This window comes from Coffea eugenioides, chromosome 11 (assembly GCF_003713205.1).
Source record: "Coffea eugenioides isolate CCC68of chromosome 11, Ceug_1.0, whole genome shotgun sequence".
Lineage (NCBI taxonomy): Eukaryota > Viridiplantae > Streptophyta > Magnoliopsida > Gentianales > Rubiaceae > Coffea > Coffea eugenioides.
Genome location: NC_040045.1, coordinates 3,758,702 through 3,776,360, shown reverse-complemented (window position 1 = coordinate 3,776,360; position 17,659 = coordinate 3,758,702). Strand labels below are relative to the sequence as shown.

Below are 17,659 nucleotides of genomic sequence, written 5' to 3'. Positions count from 1 at the left end.
CTTTTCTTCCTTCCTTCATTCATTCATTCTTTCTTCTTTCTTCCCCGCTGCTTTCTCTTTTCCCCTTTTCCTTCTTTTCCTTCATCCGCCGCTACTGCGAGCTTCTTTCCCGCCGCTACTGCGCCACAACCTCACCCACGCAGCACCTCCTCCTCCTCAGCCGTGCGACTGCCGACAGCTTCAACCACGCCGTCACCATCTGTCCAATTTCTACAGGTGGAGAATCTGGCGGCGTTTATGCAGCAGGCCGGCTTTCCACCTCAGTTTTCGCCCAACCCTCCCATGCTTTGACGACTCCAGGGAAGTACCGTTGCCCTTTTTTTTACTTTTGTTATTCGTTTCTCACATTGGGGGCAATGTGTGATTTAGGTGTGGGGGGGCAGTTTGGGATATTTCCAGTTTTCGTTTTTCTTTTGTTTAGGTGTTGTTCCTTTATTCCTTTTGGGTGTTTTTCCCTTGCTGTTATCTTGGTGAGTACTCTGGCAGCTTATTCTTTTATTGCTAGTGGTAGTTTACTCTATGAATTGAGTTTTAGTGGCAAGTGCGAGCATGCTGTCCTGGTGAATATTTTTAGTTTAACGATTTGGTGCAATTTATGGCTAACTTGTTTAGGCAATGTAAATATTTTGCTGGCATTGTTGTGTGGATTGGTCTCCGGTTGACCTTAGTTCTCCATATTTAGGACAGGACGCGGGCCATGATCTTTAATTACTTGATATTTTGGGTGTTCTTGGTGAATAACGTATGGCTATACTCCGCTAGTGTCGCCACCCAGTAACCGGGAGTTTTCACCACAAGTGTCGGCTCTCGCGTCAAAAATGGTGATATCTATGAGTTAGTAGTCTGGGAGCTGTGAAAAGTTGAGTAACTGGGCACTTTCATCTAAAAATGTCAGAGTTCACGTCAAAAGACTTGAATAGCTTGGGACTAAGCCTTATTCTATTAAAAAACAAAAAACAAAAAACAAAAAAAAAAGAAAAAAGAGAAAAAAGAAAGAAACAAAATAAAAAAGAAAAGAAAGATCCGATGTGGAAAATACGTGAGTTTATGATCATGTTGACCCGCCGATCCTTGGTTCTCAATGTTGAGATTTTGGTTGCCAGTTGACTCAATTGCTGACTGTTGCTAGTTAATATTTGGGTTTCCTAGGCGAGTTAGCCATGAATTGGACAGGTCTATGAACTTAGGAGCTAACCGGGAAAGATATGTCTTGACACTTAGCCACTAAAACTTGATGTTGGTATACGAATAGCTGGCAATGATAATGTGAAAGCTAGCCATTGTTGAGTTCAGTTGTCTCCATGCTTGAGGGCAAGCATGATTCAAGTGTAGGGGGAATTGATAGGTTATCATTTGTTAGTAATTTTATTATTAATTTTCCCTTTTATCCCTGCCCAATATTGTGTTAATTGTTGATATTTACTTATATTTGGTATCTGGACTTAATTTCAGGAATAAAGCAGAAAACTACCAAAAAGGAGGGACTTTATGGAGAAAATGGAGACTTCTAAGGGTTTCAATCCTTGGGCCCTTGAATTGGTGGGGACCACAAAGCTAGTGAAAGATATTTAGTCATTTGGGCTCTTCAAAGAAAGCAACGTAGAGAGACTTGGAACAAGAAATAATTTGGAGGCTTTGTCCACATGTGTGGGGACCACCTAGATAGCTTTTAGTCATCTTTCTTTTGGTTCTTTAAAAGGGACAACGTACAGAAGCAAAGGAGACCCTTTTTAGTTTAGCTTTTTAGTTTAGTTCTAGTTACCTTTCTTTTGACTGGCCTCTGACACATGCCAGGTGTTCGACAATATTTTCCAACGGGAAAAACATCTTTTATTCCTTGCTTTCTAGTAAAAAATCGCAATTCCTTTGCAATCTATTGATTCGTGTGGTAATTCAATTATGCGGCGTGGCTAAACCTTCCATCTAGTCAAGGGTCAACTCGACGGCACAGTCCCGAAAATCTGTGAGATCTAATTAGTTTTCACGCGTTCCTCAATTTATTAATATTTGCACGTTGTCTGCTTGAATTTTTATGGAATTATTTTATTCATTGGATGTCAAGGGTCCGATGTTCAATATGATTTATTAATCTCGTGCCAATTTAGTCAATTAAATCCGTAATTGTTTGATTGATTAATATTAGTGGCCACTGGTGTGTTTACACATTAGGGGAACATGCAATCTAATTTAAATAACCCTCGTAGCGTGTTATTGATTAGAGTTAGGTTTTTCTAGTTATTAATGCAATCGGAAAATTAATTCCTACGGTCGTACCTAGGAGTATTTTCTGGTTATGGGTAATCAATAGTCGTACCTTGGTTGTCAATAAATTAAGGAAAAATTGGTCGTTAGAGTCCATCGGCGACTATAACCAGTCTATTAATAAATTAAGCGAACCTCTCTTGCATCAATGATAGGATAAATGGACTGTGTCTGAGTAGTTGTATCCTTGGCTAGAATTTATTTATTCTTGATTTAATTCCTGCTACACTCGTGCTAGTTGATTATTTATTTTTAGTTGAGTTGTTTAATTGTTTCTGAGTTTTATTCTGGTGAAATCCCCCCTTACCTATTGGAATTTAAAAGAGACAAATATTTCCAGTCCCTGAGGAGACGACCCTACTTGCCACTGTCTACTAATTAGTAATTATTGTCAACTAATTAATTCTGGTATATCGGATTAAGCAAATTCTTCGGGAACAGTGTGAATCAAGTAACCCATTGCAAACCTAGAGTCCCTGCTCCAGTACTTAGAATTAATTACTGACTGCTGTTAGTGGTATTTAGGTTTTTATTATTAAAATTGCACAGGCTCGACGACCTGCCATTGGTTGACTATGAAATTGATGGATATATGTTTTATATTATGTGTATAAAGTGCCTTTCAAAAATCGTTTCATTTGGATGCACAAAACTTGAGTTTTGGTAAAGGTTCAAATCTGGAAAACGTATAGCAGGATCCTCGGACAGTGTTTCTTCGTTCGAACGTAACTCTCTGTACAAAAGTTGAAATTGAGTGCCGTTTGTGGCATTCAAAACTAGACATTCATAGCTTTTCAATGGTGTAAAAATCTCCTACTGGTTCATTTTGAGTGAACTGCAGTGAGTTGCTAAATTTGGATGTTCTATTTGACTGTTTATACGAATGAAACTGGAAGCTACATCTTGTGGCTTGATTTTGTCCTATTTGCGAAACGATTTTCAAAACGATGTCTTCTGATGAATTGTGACATTTTGAACCTAGTTTCCAATGCCATCAACCATTCTCAATTTGGAGTTGTATAGAGTAAAATATGGCTTGATTTCAAAAATGCAACAAAGCTAGAAACTGGAAACTTTTTCCTTTCTTGCTGACCGAATAGTCAAACCTGTTTTGGGATGTTATATTTCAAAAATTTTAGTGTAATTTAACCATAAATTGCTTAGTAAATGTTTCTGGAACCTTGGTTTAAAAAATGGAGTGAATTGGGGTTGATTTCATTGGACAAAACCTTTGGAAAGAAAGAAAGAGTGGGTTAGCAGATTTGCTTTGAAAATTTCACAAACTTTGGTCATTTTGTTAACTGCCTCCCCACATGAGTTTTTACCTATAATTTGATAGAGTGGTAGTTCACATATGGAAGTTTAATTGTACCAAATTTAGTGTAATTTCAATACCATTTCGATCCCCAAATAATGCCCCAAAAATTGCTCTTCAAATCTGGAAATTCACTGATCAGTTTGCAAGATTCAACCGACTTTAAACTGTTATATCCTAATGCTCAAAACTTCGAATTTAGTTCTGTTTGAAACTTTATGTAGGACTCTTTTTGTGTTACAAATTTGAGAGGCTGATTCACTTCCTGTGAATTTTGCTAAATTTCTAAAGATTGCTGAAAAACCAAGACTGGTTCAAACCTGTCTTCTTGAAACTGTAACTTTTAGCTGAATTATGAATGCTTTCTAGTTGGAATCTTGGAAAAGTATCTTCTGAGAACTTTTAGTACTTCAAACCTAGTTTCTGACGATATAAAGTTTTTCATTTTTGAACATGCTAAAATCAAGATCTGATTTTCCAAAGATCATCGTGCAAAACAAAAATTTTTCGATTTCTTAGGAAATGAGTTTTTGAGAACTTGCCACTCTCTCTCGATAGCGATAGACCGTTTTAAACTCGATTTCATGGAAGAGACAAGTCTCTCTTGAGAGTTTAAATCCTCACTTTTGAACCCCGATTTTCGAGAGATTTAAAGTTCTCTTTTAAGACATTGTCTTAGTTCTAAACAAGTGTACACTCTTCCTTGGTTGATGCATGGGTGTAAGTGATAGTTAATCGTTATTTTTTCAGGTGCTCAAGAGGATCTTTAAGAGAATCTTGGAGTGGACACCTAAAAACTTATTTGCTCACTTACTCACTTTTTGACTTAGTGAGTGTCAAGTGCATGAATTATTGTTAAGTACGTGAATTGCTTCTTGTCAATTATGTGAATTGGAATTGTCGAGACGAGTGTATACTTTATCACACTCGTTCTCTTTTAAATGAAATCATAATCAAATTTTGCTATGTAAATTGATAATCGACTTGTGTGAAGTGTTGCTGTTGTGAATCATAATTATGATCGTCGATTGGAGCGTTGTCTCGTCGACCATTCTTAATTATGGGGGACGTCCAAATTCATAGGCTAACCTTGTGACTCGAGCCGACATGGGCTTGGTCGAAAAGCTTGGTAAACCATGAGAAATTCGTAAAACTTAATCTATTTAAGAGATCTCGCTTTGCATACTCGAGTAGTATCGCTTTTCTAAATGGCGAGCTGGCCCGGAACAGGGGGTGTAATGGTGAACGGGATTCGTGAAGTAAGTGGTGTTCGACGGACTAAATATAGAGTGTCATCACGCGGAGGTATATGATTGAGACTCGGCAAAGCAAGTGGAATCTAGCTCCTGAGAGTTCCCGTATCGTTATTGAGTATGTTTTGTTTTAAATTGTGAATTACTTGAACGTCATAGCTTTATTTCTCGTATAAGTGCTATTGCTACTTGAACTATGTGTTTGTATATTTTTCTTGACCTCAATGAGCGATAGCTCATCCCATTAGTTTTGTTTTCCTTAACAGGAGTCGAAATGGAAAGAATTATGGAGAAGCCAACTTGATGGACTTCTGATTAGGATTTTGAATGTAATTAATTAGACGACTTTTGGAGGTTGTATATTTTGGAAAAAGTTGATGTACTTTTGGTAACTTGTGATGTAAGATTTGAATGTTTATTAAGGAAGCGACCTTTCATTGTCTCTTCGACTTTCATTATTGATTGTTTATCCATAAGTTTGAATTCGTCTCGCAGTGAGCCCTGGCAAGAGTTGGGCAGGCGTCCCGCCGATATCCTTGGATTCGCCCTAGAGAGAAGTGGGGCATCACAATTGGTATCAGAGCACTAGGTTTAGAGATCTATTTGGGAGATATATTAGAGACTTTACCCTCGAGAATAGGAATGAGATAACTTAGTTATATTTTAAGTGATATTTAAGAGAGTTAGTGACGTTAAGTTTCTAATCTGGAATTTGTGGTTGTTTTGTAGAGATGGAGAATAGTAATGGAGGACACACTGTTAATGGTAATGGACATGCTAATGGTTACGTGGAGTCTCTTAGGTCTATCTACTATCAAGCACTTGGTGGAGGAGCACACGTTCGATTCTCGCCTTCATCTAGGTTTCCCCGTTGTCCCTGTAGGGTGACGCACGCTTACCCTAATGATCTTGTATGGTCCATTGACAATGAGCATCGTCAGTTGGTGAATACCAACAGAGCCTTACTCCAAGAGGTCGAGGAGTTGAGAGCTATGGTAGACGCTCAGGGTGCTAGGATTGCAGAGTTAGATGGAATGGTAGTAGACGAGCTGGCTAGGGCTGAGGCTACTCGTGATGAGTTACAGAGGACTAGAACTCGACTGGTCAGGGTAGTCGAGGAGGTTAAGGATCGGGCTTCTTGACACCACTATGTTGATCGAGGAGGTGATGGACGCTGTTCAGAGCCCGGTTCCTGAGAGCACTCCTGAGGAGGAGTCTTTCGAGGAGAATCCGGAGGAGAAGGTCCCGCCTGACGGTCCTGCTGAGCATTAGACTTGGAGTGATAAATATTTTGACTTTTGTAGCTAAAGAATAGCTGGGGTGGTGCTAGTCAAAGGTCATTATATTTTGCTTAACTGTGTGGCCTACTTTTGTGGCACCTGTGTGCTATATTTTTGTAAATGCCCCATGACTTGCTAATTATATGAATCTCAAAGTGTTAATATATGTTAGTTATTATTATTTCCAATGTTTTCATGTTGGCTTTTATTTTAAGTATTTTCTAGCGTAATTATTTTATTTCTTATATTAGACATAATTAGGACTATGGACGGCCGTAGAAGTAGAAGGGGCCGAGGACGTGGGGCTAGGCAATCTCAAACTCAGGGGGATGATCAAGGATCGGCAACGGGCTGAATCAGAGACAAGAAAATGTAGAAGGTAACCAAGTGGCTACTGTCATTAACCGGATAACCGATATCCTAGAACGATTAGCATAGTGACAGGGTCCAGGGCCAATTAACCAATCTGAGACCCAAGATAGAGAGGAGGATAGAGTCTTGGAGAGATTTTTGAAATTTTTTTCACGCAAGTTGATTGGGGGACCTGATCCGGAGTTAGCGGAGAACTGGCTGAAATGAATGACCAATATTTTCACTGCCTTAGACTATACAGAAGAGAGGCGAGTGAACTTTGCTGCCTTCCAATTTGAAGGCATTGCACGTGTTTGGAGGGACGTGATAAGGGAAAAGTGGGAAAGAGCACAGTCCCCTTGGATCTGCGAAAACTTCACGAAGGAGTTCAATGAGAAGTTTCTTCCACCTCTGATCCAAGAGAAGCGGGAGGACGAATTCATAAAGTTGAGACAAGGAACCTTTAGCGTGGTAGAGTATGAGGGGAAGTTTACTAAGTTTTCTAAGTACGCTCCGAAATTGGTAACTAATGAGTAGAGAAGGATAAGGCACTTTGTGCAAGGATTTAATGTGAAAATCCAAGAGGGGTTGGCAGCAGCCCAAATCTCTATGTTCACTGAATCCCTGTCGAAAGCGCAGAGAGTTGAAAGAGCAAGGCTGCAAGTTAGGGACTTCCACACTAAGAAAAGGAACACTCCTAGTTACTCTTCTGGATAAGCCAGTAAAAGTGCCCTATCTCCCAAGATGGAAAGGGGAACGGGAGGAGTAAGGACCGCTAGAACTCCAAGAGGACTTTATCGAGAGGAAGTCGTAGTGGGCAATGTCAAACGAGAGAAATACCTTCTAGTGGTCAGGCCGTAATTTCTAAAGTTAGTTGTGGCTACTGTGACAAGCCCAACCATGCAGAGAATGATTGTTGGAGGAAATGGGGGAAATACTTGTATTGTAGCAGTACCGAGTACCAGTTATCAAAATGCCCAAGTGTACCAAAAGAAAGAGGTAGTACTCAAAGGTCTGAAAAGTTAGCCTCTAAGCAGTCTAGTGCTGGAGGGAGTCGATCCAAGGTACCTGCTAGGGTTTACGCATTGGATTATCAGCAGATTCCGGATGCTACTGAGGTGGTTGAAGGTACGATCCCTATTTTTCACCGTTTAGTTAAGGTTTTAATTGATCCGGGTGCGACGCATTTTTTGGTAAGCCTTAACTTTATGAGTGGAATAGATGCAAAACCAATTAAACTACCTTATGACTTGGAGGTTAGAACACCTATTGGGGAACAAAGTTTACTTGCTAACTTGGTGTAAAGAGATTGCGAGATATGGGTTAAAGAATGAAAGTTACTGGCCGATTTGATGGGTTTAGATATTAAGGGGTATGATGTCATCCTAGAAATGGACTGGTTAGCTCGCTACCATGCTCAGTTGAATTGTAAGACGAAAATGGTAGAATTGTGCATTCCAGGAGAGGCAACCCTAAAATTGGATATAAAGGATAGATTAGCCTCATCTGCTCATATTTCAGGAATTCGAGTTAGAAAAATGTTGAATAAGGGAGTTCAAGAATATTTGGTTTTTCTTATAAATACTCCTAGTGATAAGGTGAGGTTAGAAGATATGCCTGTAGTAAAGGAGTATCCAGATGTTTTTTCTGAAGAATTAGAGTCTTTGCCTCCGAAAAGGGAGATAGTTTTTAAGATTGATTTGACTCCGGGGGTAGCACCTATCTCTAAAACGCCATATAGAATGGCTCCAATTGAATTGAAAGAGTTGAAATTGCAATTGCAGGATTTGCTACAGCGAGACTTTATAAAAGAAAGTGATTCACCGTGGGGAGCTCCGGTATTGTTTTGTTTGTTAAAAAGAAAGATGGTAGCTTGAGAATGTGTATAGACTACCGAGATTTGAATGATGTTACCATCAAGAATAGGTACCCTTTACCCCACATTGATGAGTTATTTGACCAATTGCAAGGGGTGGTAGTATTCTCAAAGTTGGATCTCATGCAAGGTTATTATCAATTGAGAATTTTGGAAAAAGATATACCTAAAACTGCCTTTAACTCGAGGTACGGACACTTTGAGTTTGCAGTGATGCCATTCGGGTTGACTAATGCACCTGCAGCTTTTATGGATTTAATGCACAGAATCTTTAACCCTTATCTGAACCAGTTTGTAGTTGTATTTATTGACGATATACTGGTGTACTCTAAAACTTTGGAGAATCATGAGAAACATTTGAGAGTTGTTTTACAAACTTTGAAGGAATATCAGTTGTATGCTAAGTTTAGCAAATGTGAATTATGGTTGAAGGAAATAACCTTCTTAGGTTATATAATTTCCAAGGACGGAATTAAGGTAGATCTGGCCAAAGTTGAAGCAGTTTCTAAGTGAAAACAACCGGAAAATCCTATCGAATTTCGAAATTTTTAGGGTTAGTAGGGTATTACCGAAAGTTTATCAAAGATTTTTCTAAAATTGCGAGACCCATGACTGAGTTGACTAAGAAAAGTGAAAAATTTATATGGAGCCCTAAGTGTGAAGAAAGTTTTCAGGAGTTAAAGAGATGTTTGACAAGGCACCTGTATTAGCTTTATCAAATGGAAATGATAGTTTTATGGTCTACACAGATGCTTTAAAAGAACGATTGGAGTGTGTATTGATGCAGAATGATAAGGTGATAGCGTATGCCTCCAGGAAGTTAAAGGCTCACGAGAGAAATTATCCAACTCATGATTTGGAATTAGCAGCTGTAGTATTTGCATTGAAAAGTGGAGGCATTACCTCTATGGGGTGACGTTTGAGGTTTTTATAGAGCACAAGAGCCTTAAGTACTTGTTTTCCCAAAAAAGAGTTGAACTTGAGACATCGTAGATGGGTGAAATTTTTGAAAGACTATGATTGTACGATCAACTATCATCCAGAAAAATCTAATGTGATGGCCGATGATTTAAGTCGCCAAGTGCAAGTAGTAGGATTGATGATCAAAGAATTGCACTTGTTAGAGGAGGATAGCAATTGGAACCCTTGTCTTGAATCGAGAAAAGTAATTCTTGGAAATATTATCGTGACATCTACTCTGCTCGATTGTATCAAGGAGGAATAAGAGAAGGACTCTGAAGTGCAAAAGTGGTTGGACAAAGTTATGAAAGGGGGAAAGTCGGATTTTAACTTGAGAATGAATGGCATACTAAGATTTCGGAATCGCATAGTAATGCCAAAGGACGAAGGGCTAAAAAGGAAAATCTTGGAAGAAACCGAACGTTCTAAGTATACGATACATCTTGGGGGGAATAAAATGTAGCAAAACTTGAAAAACTTATATTGGTGGGAGAACATGAAGAAAGAAATTACTCGGTTTGTCCAGACTTATTTGATTTGCCAGCAGGTTTAAGCCGAATATCAGAAACCATCTGGCCTATTATAATCTCTAGAGATATCCGAGTGGAAGTGGAAAAATATCACCATAAATTTTGTATCTGGATTATCTAAGACACAAAGAGGTCACGACGCCATTTGGGTAATAGTGGATAGATTGACCAAATCTGCTCATTTTCTACCGATTAGTATGAAATACTCACTGGAGAAGTTAGCGAAACTGTATTTGGATGAAATTATAAGGCTACATGGTATACCAGTAAGTATTGTGTCCGATCGAAAACCTAGGTTTGTTTCGCGGTTCTGGCAGAAGATGCAAGAAATGCTAGGAATTAAATTAAATTTTAGCACTACCTACCACCCCCAGACTGATGGACAATCGGAGAGGACAATTCAGACTCTTGAGAACATGTTGAGAACCTGTATTTTGGATTTTGGAGAGAATTGGAGTAAGTACTTGACATTGGTGGAGTTTACTTATAATAATAGTTTCCATTCATCCATTCAAATGGCTCCGTACGAGACTCTTTATGGCCGGAAGTGTAGGTCTCCGATTTGTTAGGATGAAATAGGTGAAAGAAAGGTTTGAAACTTAACTACAGTACCATGGATTGAGAAAGCATACGAAAAGGTAAAGTTGATACGCCAAAGGATACAAACCGCTCAAAGTCGTCAAAAAAGTTATGCTGATAATCTAAGGAAAGATTTGGAGTTTGTGGTTGGAGACCAAGTTTTTCTTAACATTACTCTTCTTAAAGCAAGTTTGATGGCAGGGAGAGGAAAGAAGTTACAACCAAAATTTGTATGACCTTATAAGATTCTCCAACGCATGGAAAACGTGGCCTATAAGCTGGAACTACCACCAAGTCTGTCTCAAATCCATAACATTTTCCACGTATCCATACTCAACAAATATTATCCAGATCCGTCTCATGTCCTGTAACCAGAAAATATTGAGATCGACGAGGCACTGATCTATGAGGAGAAACCAATAAACCTTCTAGATCGTAAGGTGAAAGAACTGAGGAATAAGCGAATCCCGTTGGTGAAAGTTCTATGGAGGAACCACGGACTAGAGGAAGCAACTTGGGAAGTAGAAGAAGAGATTCAAGGATAATATCCAGATCTATTTTTCAATCAAGGTATGAATTCATGGACGAAATTCTCTTAAGAGGAGGAGAATGTGAAGACTCATGTTTTGATTCTTAAAATAGTCATTTTTATAATTATTTACCCTAGAGTTAGTTAATTATATTATCGTTGCATGAATTGCTCTTAAATTTCGCTTTATCGCGTGCAAGTCAGAAGTTCGCGTAAATCGTGCCGGAACGACTAAGTAGGGATTTGATAAATTTATATTAGACTATTAAGAATGAGTAATTATAGTGTTAAAAGAATTACATTGGAGGATTAATGCACTAGTGCAACAAACAAGAGGGAAAAGTGGTGGTACGAAACACTATTCTGACAACTATTCAAAGTTGACTTTGGCAAGCTTTTTTAGTTACTTTCCCCTCCAATCTTCCAAGACAAACTTCACACAAACAAACACTCATCTCTCTCTCTTCTCTCTCGGATGACTCAAGCAAAGGAAAAGGGAGGAAGAAAACTCAACTCTTTTGGTTCCATTGCACTTGCAAATCTTCATCCAACTTCCACACCTCTTGGAAATCAACTCTAGGATAAAGAAAGGCAACATCTTGTGGAGTTTCTTGGAGAGTTTTTGGTGGAAAATTTTGATTTCATCTAGGGTTTAGGAGGTAACTTTCATCTCCTTTAATCCTTCCATTTATTCAAAGATTAGTGGTTAGTTTTCATGGGTTTACAACCCTAAGCAAGAAAATAGGTTAGAGGACTTGAGGAAACTATTTACCTTGCTTTAATCTCTAAGCTAGCGGTCTTAAGGAGGCTTGTACGTAGCTGACTTGAGGATATGTTGCTTGGTTAATGTTGTTTGTGTGATGAATGAGAGGATTATGGTTAGAAAATGAAGAGAAAGTTGGAAAATTTTGGAAAGTGTGCTGGCTGAAAATTCTGTCCATGTTGTTCAGTTTTTATTTCAAAATTTTGATGCTTGAGTGACTATGAAATTGATGGATATATGTTGTATATTGTGTGTACAAAGTGCCTTTAAAAAATTGTTTCATTTGGATGCACAAAACTTGAGTTTTGGTAAAGGTTCAAATCTGGAAAACGTATAGCAGGGTTCTCGGACAGTGCTTCTTCGTTCGAACGTAACTCTCTGTACAAAAGTCAAAATTGAGTGCCGTTTGTGGCATTCAAAACTAGACATTCATAGCTTTTCAATGGTATAAAAATCTCCTGTTGGTTCATTTTGAGTGAACCGCAGTGAGTTGGCAAATTTGGCTGTTCTGTTTGACTGTTTATACGATTGAAACTGGAAGCTGCATCTTGTGGCTTGATTTTGTTCCATTTGTGAAAAGATTTTCAAAATGATATCTTTTGATGAATTGTGACATTTGGAACCTAGTTTCCAAGGTGTTTTCTAAGTTGGATCTGAGACAAGACTGTTATTGGTTAAGGATCTTAGAAAGAGTTGTACCTAAGATTGCTTTTGCTTCAAGACGTGGCTATTTTGAGTTTGTAGTCATGTCTTTTGAGTTGACTAATGCACCGGCAGTTTACATAAACTTGATACACTGAGTTTTAAACTCTATTTGGATTAGATTGTGGTGGTGTTCACAGATGATATATTGATATATTTTAAGTCTCGAGAGAATCAAGAACGACATTTGACGATAGTTTTGCAAACCTTGAGAAAGCGTTGACTTTTGCTAAGTTCCACAAGTATGAATTTTGAGTCAGAAGAAACTCACCGTTCTAAGCATACGGTGCACCCTAGAGGTAATAAGATGTACCAAGATCTGAAGAGTTTTTATTGTTGAGATAAATAAAGAGGACACCCGAAAGAAGTATCCAGAGCTATTTCTAAATCAAGGTACAAATTTCGAGGACGAAATTCTTTTTAAGAGGAAGGATGTGAAGACCCGAAAATTTTCCTATTTTTATCTTATTTTACTGGCTTATTTAATTATTTATTCAATCATTTTCTCCGAATAATTTATTTCAACTATTTTAAATCCATTTACATGGAACAATTCCTCACTTATATTTTTAAAATGACCCGTTTGGAAATTTAATTTTTCTGCGGCTTGTTTAGCGAGAAATAGCGAATACATATTTTTCGAGACAATATTCAATTCGAGAGTGTAATAATCTTTGAGAATTACGAATAATCAATAGTAGACTAAGAAAAGTTAATTGAGAGATTAGAGGTGAGTGAGTTCCAATTAAGCTTTTACCGCGCGCGCGTCGATAGTTTTTCGAAAGTCGTACCGTGCGACTAATTAGAGATTTGAGAAATTAATACTAGACTCGTAAGATTGAGTAATTATAGTGTTAAAGAAAGTACCTTGGAGAATTAGTGCATGAGTGTATTAAACCCGAGAGAAAACGGTGGCACGAAACCCGCGCGCGACAACTATTCAAAGTTAACTTTGGCCAGCTTTTTGTTCCTTTTTCCCTCCAATCTTCCAAGGTAAGCTTCACACAAACAAACACTCTCTCTCTCCTCTCTTTGGTCGGCCGAAACAGCAAAGGAAAAGGAAGGAAGAAAGCTCTCTTCATCTTGCTCCAATCTTGTTCCATTTCACTTGAAAATCTTCATCCAACTCACATACTACTTGGAGATTAGTTCTAGCTTGGAGAAAGGCATCATTGTGAGGACTTGTAAATTCCTTATATATTTCTTGAAAATCCCCTTTTCTTTGAAAATTATTTGGCAATTATTATTCTATACTATCCTACTACTCAATCACCTTAGAAAAGTGCCAATGATCATAGGAAATTAGGGTTTTCCTTTCCGATTTCAATTCGAAGTGAAATAGAATTTTCGTGTATCCGTAGTGTAATTATCCGGTACGGAGTAAGGATCAAATTTGGTGCTTAAGAGTGTCTTTTAGGTGAGAAATAATATGTGATTAGAATCAATGATAAAAAGTTAGTGAATAGGAAGTAAAAACCCTAGTACGTGTGATTTAAGGAAAAACGGTGCGAACCGACATGTACCGTGCACTACCGATTGAACACACCACTTGATCACCACTTTCTTACCATATAATCTCATTAATATTTGTGCAAAATATCCCCTCATTCTCAGCTAGCTTTGGCCGAAAATGTTGACCAAATTTACAAGGAAAAGAAAAAAAAATGAGTGGAAATTGGTGATGCCACTTGTTGGCCATCTAGGGCCTTGACCAAGACCAAATTGTCTTGCCTTCATATCACCATTTAGCTTCCTTTCTTCATCATTTTCTGCTTGCTTTGGCCGAGAGAGAGGGAGAGAAAAACCAAGGGAGAAATACACCAATCCATCTTGAGTTTGAGTCACTTAAGTGAGGAAACAAGAAACTAATTTGTATAGAGTTAAATATGGCTTGATTTCAAAAACGCGACAAAGCTGGAAACTAGAAACTTTTCCCTTTCTTGCTGACCGAATGGTCAAACCTATTTTGGGATGTTATATTTCAAAATTTTAGTGTCATTTAACCATCAATTGCTTATTAAATGTTTCTGGACCTTGGTTTAAAAAATGGAGTGAATTGGGGTTGATTTCATTGGACAAAACCTTTGAAAAGAAAGAAAGAGTGGGTTAGCAGATTTGCTTTGAAAATTTCACAAACTTTGGTCATTTTTTAAACCACCTTCCCACGTGAGTTTTTACCTATAATTTGATAGAGAGGTAGTCCACATATGTAAGTTTAAGTGTACCAAATTTGGTATAATTTCAATACCATTTCGATCCCCAAATCATGCCCCAAAGATTGCTCTGCAAATCTGAAAATTCACTGATCAATTTGCAAGATTCAACCAAATTTAATCTGTTATATCTTGATGCCCAAAAATCCAAATTTAGTTCTGCTCATTGTGTTTGAAACTTTGTGTGGGACTCTTTTTGTGTTACAAATTTCAGTGGCTGATTCACTTCCTGTGAATTTTGCCGAATTTCCAAAGATTGCTGAAAAACCAAGACTGGTTCAAACCTGTCTTCTTGAAACTGTAACTTTGAGCTGAATTATGAATGCTTTCTAGTTGGAATCTTGAAAAAGTGTCTTCTGAGAACTTTTAATAATTTGAACCTAGTTTCCGATGGTATAAAGTTTTCCATTTTTGGACATGCCAAACTCAAGATCTGATTTTCCAAAGATCATCGCGCAAAACAGAAATTTTCCGATTTCTTAAGAAATGAGTTTTTGAGAACTTTTCACTCTCTCTCGATAGCGATAGACTGTTTTAAACTCGATTTCATGAAAGTGGTAAGTTTCTCTTGGGACTTTAAATCCTCACTTTTGAACCTCGACTTTCAAAAGATTTCAAGTTCTCTTTTTAAGACATTGTCTTAGTTCTAAACAAGTGTACACTCTTCCTTGGTTGATGCATGGTTGTAAGTGATAGTTAATCGTTATTTCTTCAGGTGCTCAAGAGGATTTTCAAGAGAATCTCGGAGCGGACGCCTAAAAGTTTATTTGCTCACTTACTCACTTTTTGACTTAGTGAGTGTCAAGTGCATGAATTATTGTTAAGTACGTGAATTGCTTCTTGTCAATTATGTGAATTGGAATTGTCGAGACGAATGTGCACTTTATCGCACTCGTTCTCTTTTAAATGAAATCGTAATTGAATTTTGCCATGCAAATTAATAATCGACTTGTGTGAAGTGTTGCTATTGTGAATCGTATTTGTAATCATCGATTGGAGCGTTGTCTCGTCGACCATTCTTAATTATGGGGGACGGCCAAACTCATAGGCTAATCTTGTGACTCGAGCCGGCATGGGCTTGGTCGAAAAGCTTGGTGAACCATGAGAAATTCGTAAAACTTGATCTATTTGAGAGATCTCGCTTGGCATACTCGAATAGTATCGCCTTTCTAAATGACGAGCAGACCCAGAGCAAGGGGTGTAACGGTGAACGGGATTCGTAAAGTAAGTGGTATTCCACGGACTAAATATACCTACCCAGTTGACGGAGTGTCATCACACGGAGGTATATGATCGAGACTCGGCAAAGCAAGTGGAATCTAGCTCCTGAGAGTTCCCGTATCCTTATTGAGCGTGTTTTATTTTAAATTGTGAATTACTTAACTTTATTTCTCGTATAAGTGCTATTACTACTTGAACTATGTGTTTGCATGCTTTTCTTGGCCTCACTGAGCGTTAGCTCATCCCATTAGTTTTGTTTTCCTTAACAGGAGTCGAAATAGAAAAAATTATGGAGAAGCCAAATTGATAGACTTCTGATTAGAATTTTGAATGTAATTAATTAGACAACTTTTGGAGATTGTATATTTAGGGAAAAGTTGATGTACTTTTGATAACTTGAGATGTAAGATTTGAATGTTTATTAAGGAAGCGACCTTTCATTGTCTCTTCGACTTTCATTATTGATTATTTATCCATAAGTTTGAATTCGTCTCGTAGTGAGCCTTGGTGAGAGATAGGCAGGTGTCCCGCCGATACCCTTGGGTTCGCCCTAAGGAGAAGTGGGGGCGTCACACATCTTGGAGATCTTCTTCCTTCAAAATGAGTTGTTAGCTTTACAAACCTTAAGAGGGTATTATTCACTTTCTTTTTCTTTTATTTATTCTTTAAATTGTGAAAATATCTTTTGATGTGAAAGTAGATATTTTAGATGAAAATCCCCGGTTACTCAACACTTCACTTATTACTCTGAATTCAAATACTTTTTTATACAAAAGTCGACATTTTAAGATGAAAACTCACGAATACTTGGCACAGGGATTTATTGGATTTTTTAGAACAAATCCCTCAATAAGGTAGAGATAAGGAAGAAAATAACTCTCAGTAACTATATAAATCAATTACTTGTAAAAGTAAGTAAGATGAAAGATGTCCTTTATCAATCAAAATTTTAGGCATAATTGTCCCTATTTTACTAGATGTACTTTCTCACATGTAATAGTTCTAATCACATAATGATTGTTTCCACGTCAAGTGAGAACTGAATTTTCAAATTACCTTAGCTCATCTCACTAATCTAGGAGGGTTTGACACAAAAAGGACTTAGACTTCATGCATTAGTGGACTCAAGTGGAGTAGTGATGAAAACTTGGGGCAAAATTGAAAATTTAGACAAGATTTTGGAAAAATTTTGATAGAGTTTCCCCTTAATACTGGACAAAACTCTCCGCCAACAAACCCAAATATCAATATTTCAAAACACTGAGCAAATTTCCCAACATCAAGTCCAAGCATTTCAATCAATATGTGCACAGAAGTAACCACTACTAAATACCATTTCTTCCCCCATACTTAACATACACATTATCTTCAATGTGTAGGGAAAGAAAAGAACAAAATAAGAAAAAGTTACTCGCCAACTCAATGGCTTAGATCCATAATTCACGAGCCATCGACAATCTACCATCAATATCTACTAATACTACCACAAGTATTAGATATAAAAACATAAGTTCAAGTTAAACTCCTACAATGAAAATAGTTATCACAAAATTATAAACAAACATGGAAGTGAAAGATAAAAGCATCTAAAGGTTGGCTCGTCATCTCCTCGCACATCATGATCTAAGTGCAAATGATCTTTTATACGACTTGTGCGAGCGTTAATCTAGCCTTGCTAAGTTTCTATGTCATCAAGGCGACTAAAAGGCCACTGCCAATTGGTCTGGGAAGAAGAAGAAACTTGTGGAGCAGAGATAAAAGGTCTAGCTTCCTCTTGGCGATGACGTGCACTCCGATGTCTGTCCCTTATAGGCAGAACAATGTG

General features: G+C 37.8%; 1 protein-coding gene across 1 annotated transcript; it reads left to right on the top strand.

Moving 5' to 3' along the window:
• The first annotated feature begins 5,979 nt into the window (after positions 1-5,979).
• LOC113751830 lies at positions 5,980-8,850 on the top strand. The gene is made up of 5 exons (XM_027295982.1): positions 5,980-6,085; positions 6,715-6,937; positions 7,411-7,589; positions 7,824-8,173; positions 8,629-8,850. Exons 1-5 carry the CDS (start codon positions 5,980-5,982, stop codon positions 8,848-8,850), a joined length of 1,080 nt encoding a protein of 359 aa, XP_027151783.1.
• Positions 8,851-17,659: the final 8,809 nt, after the last annotated feature.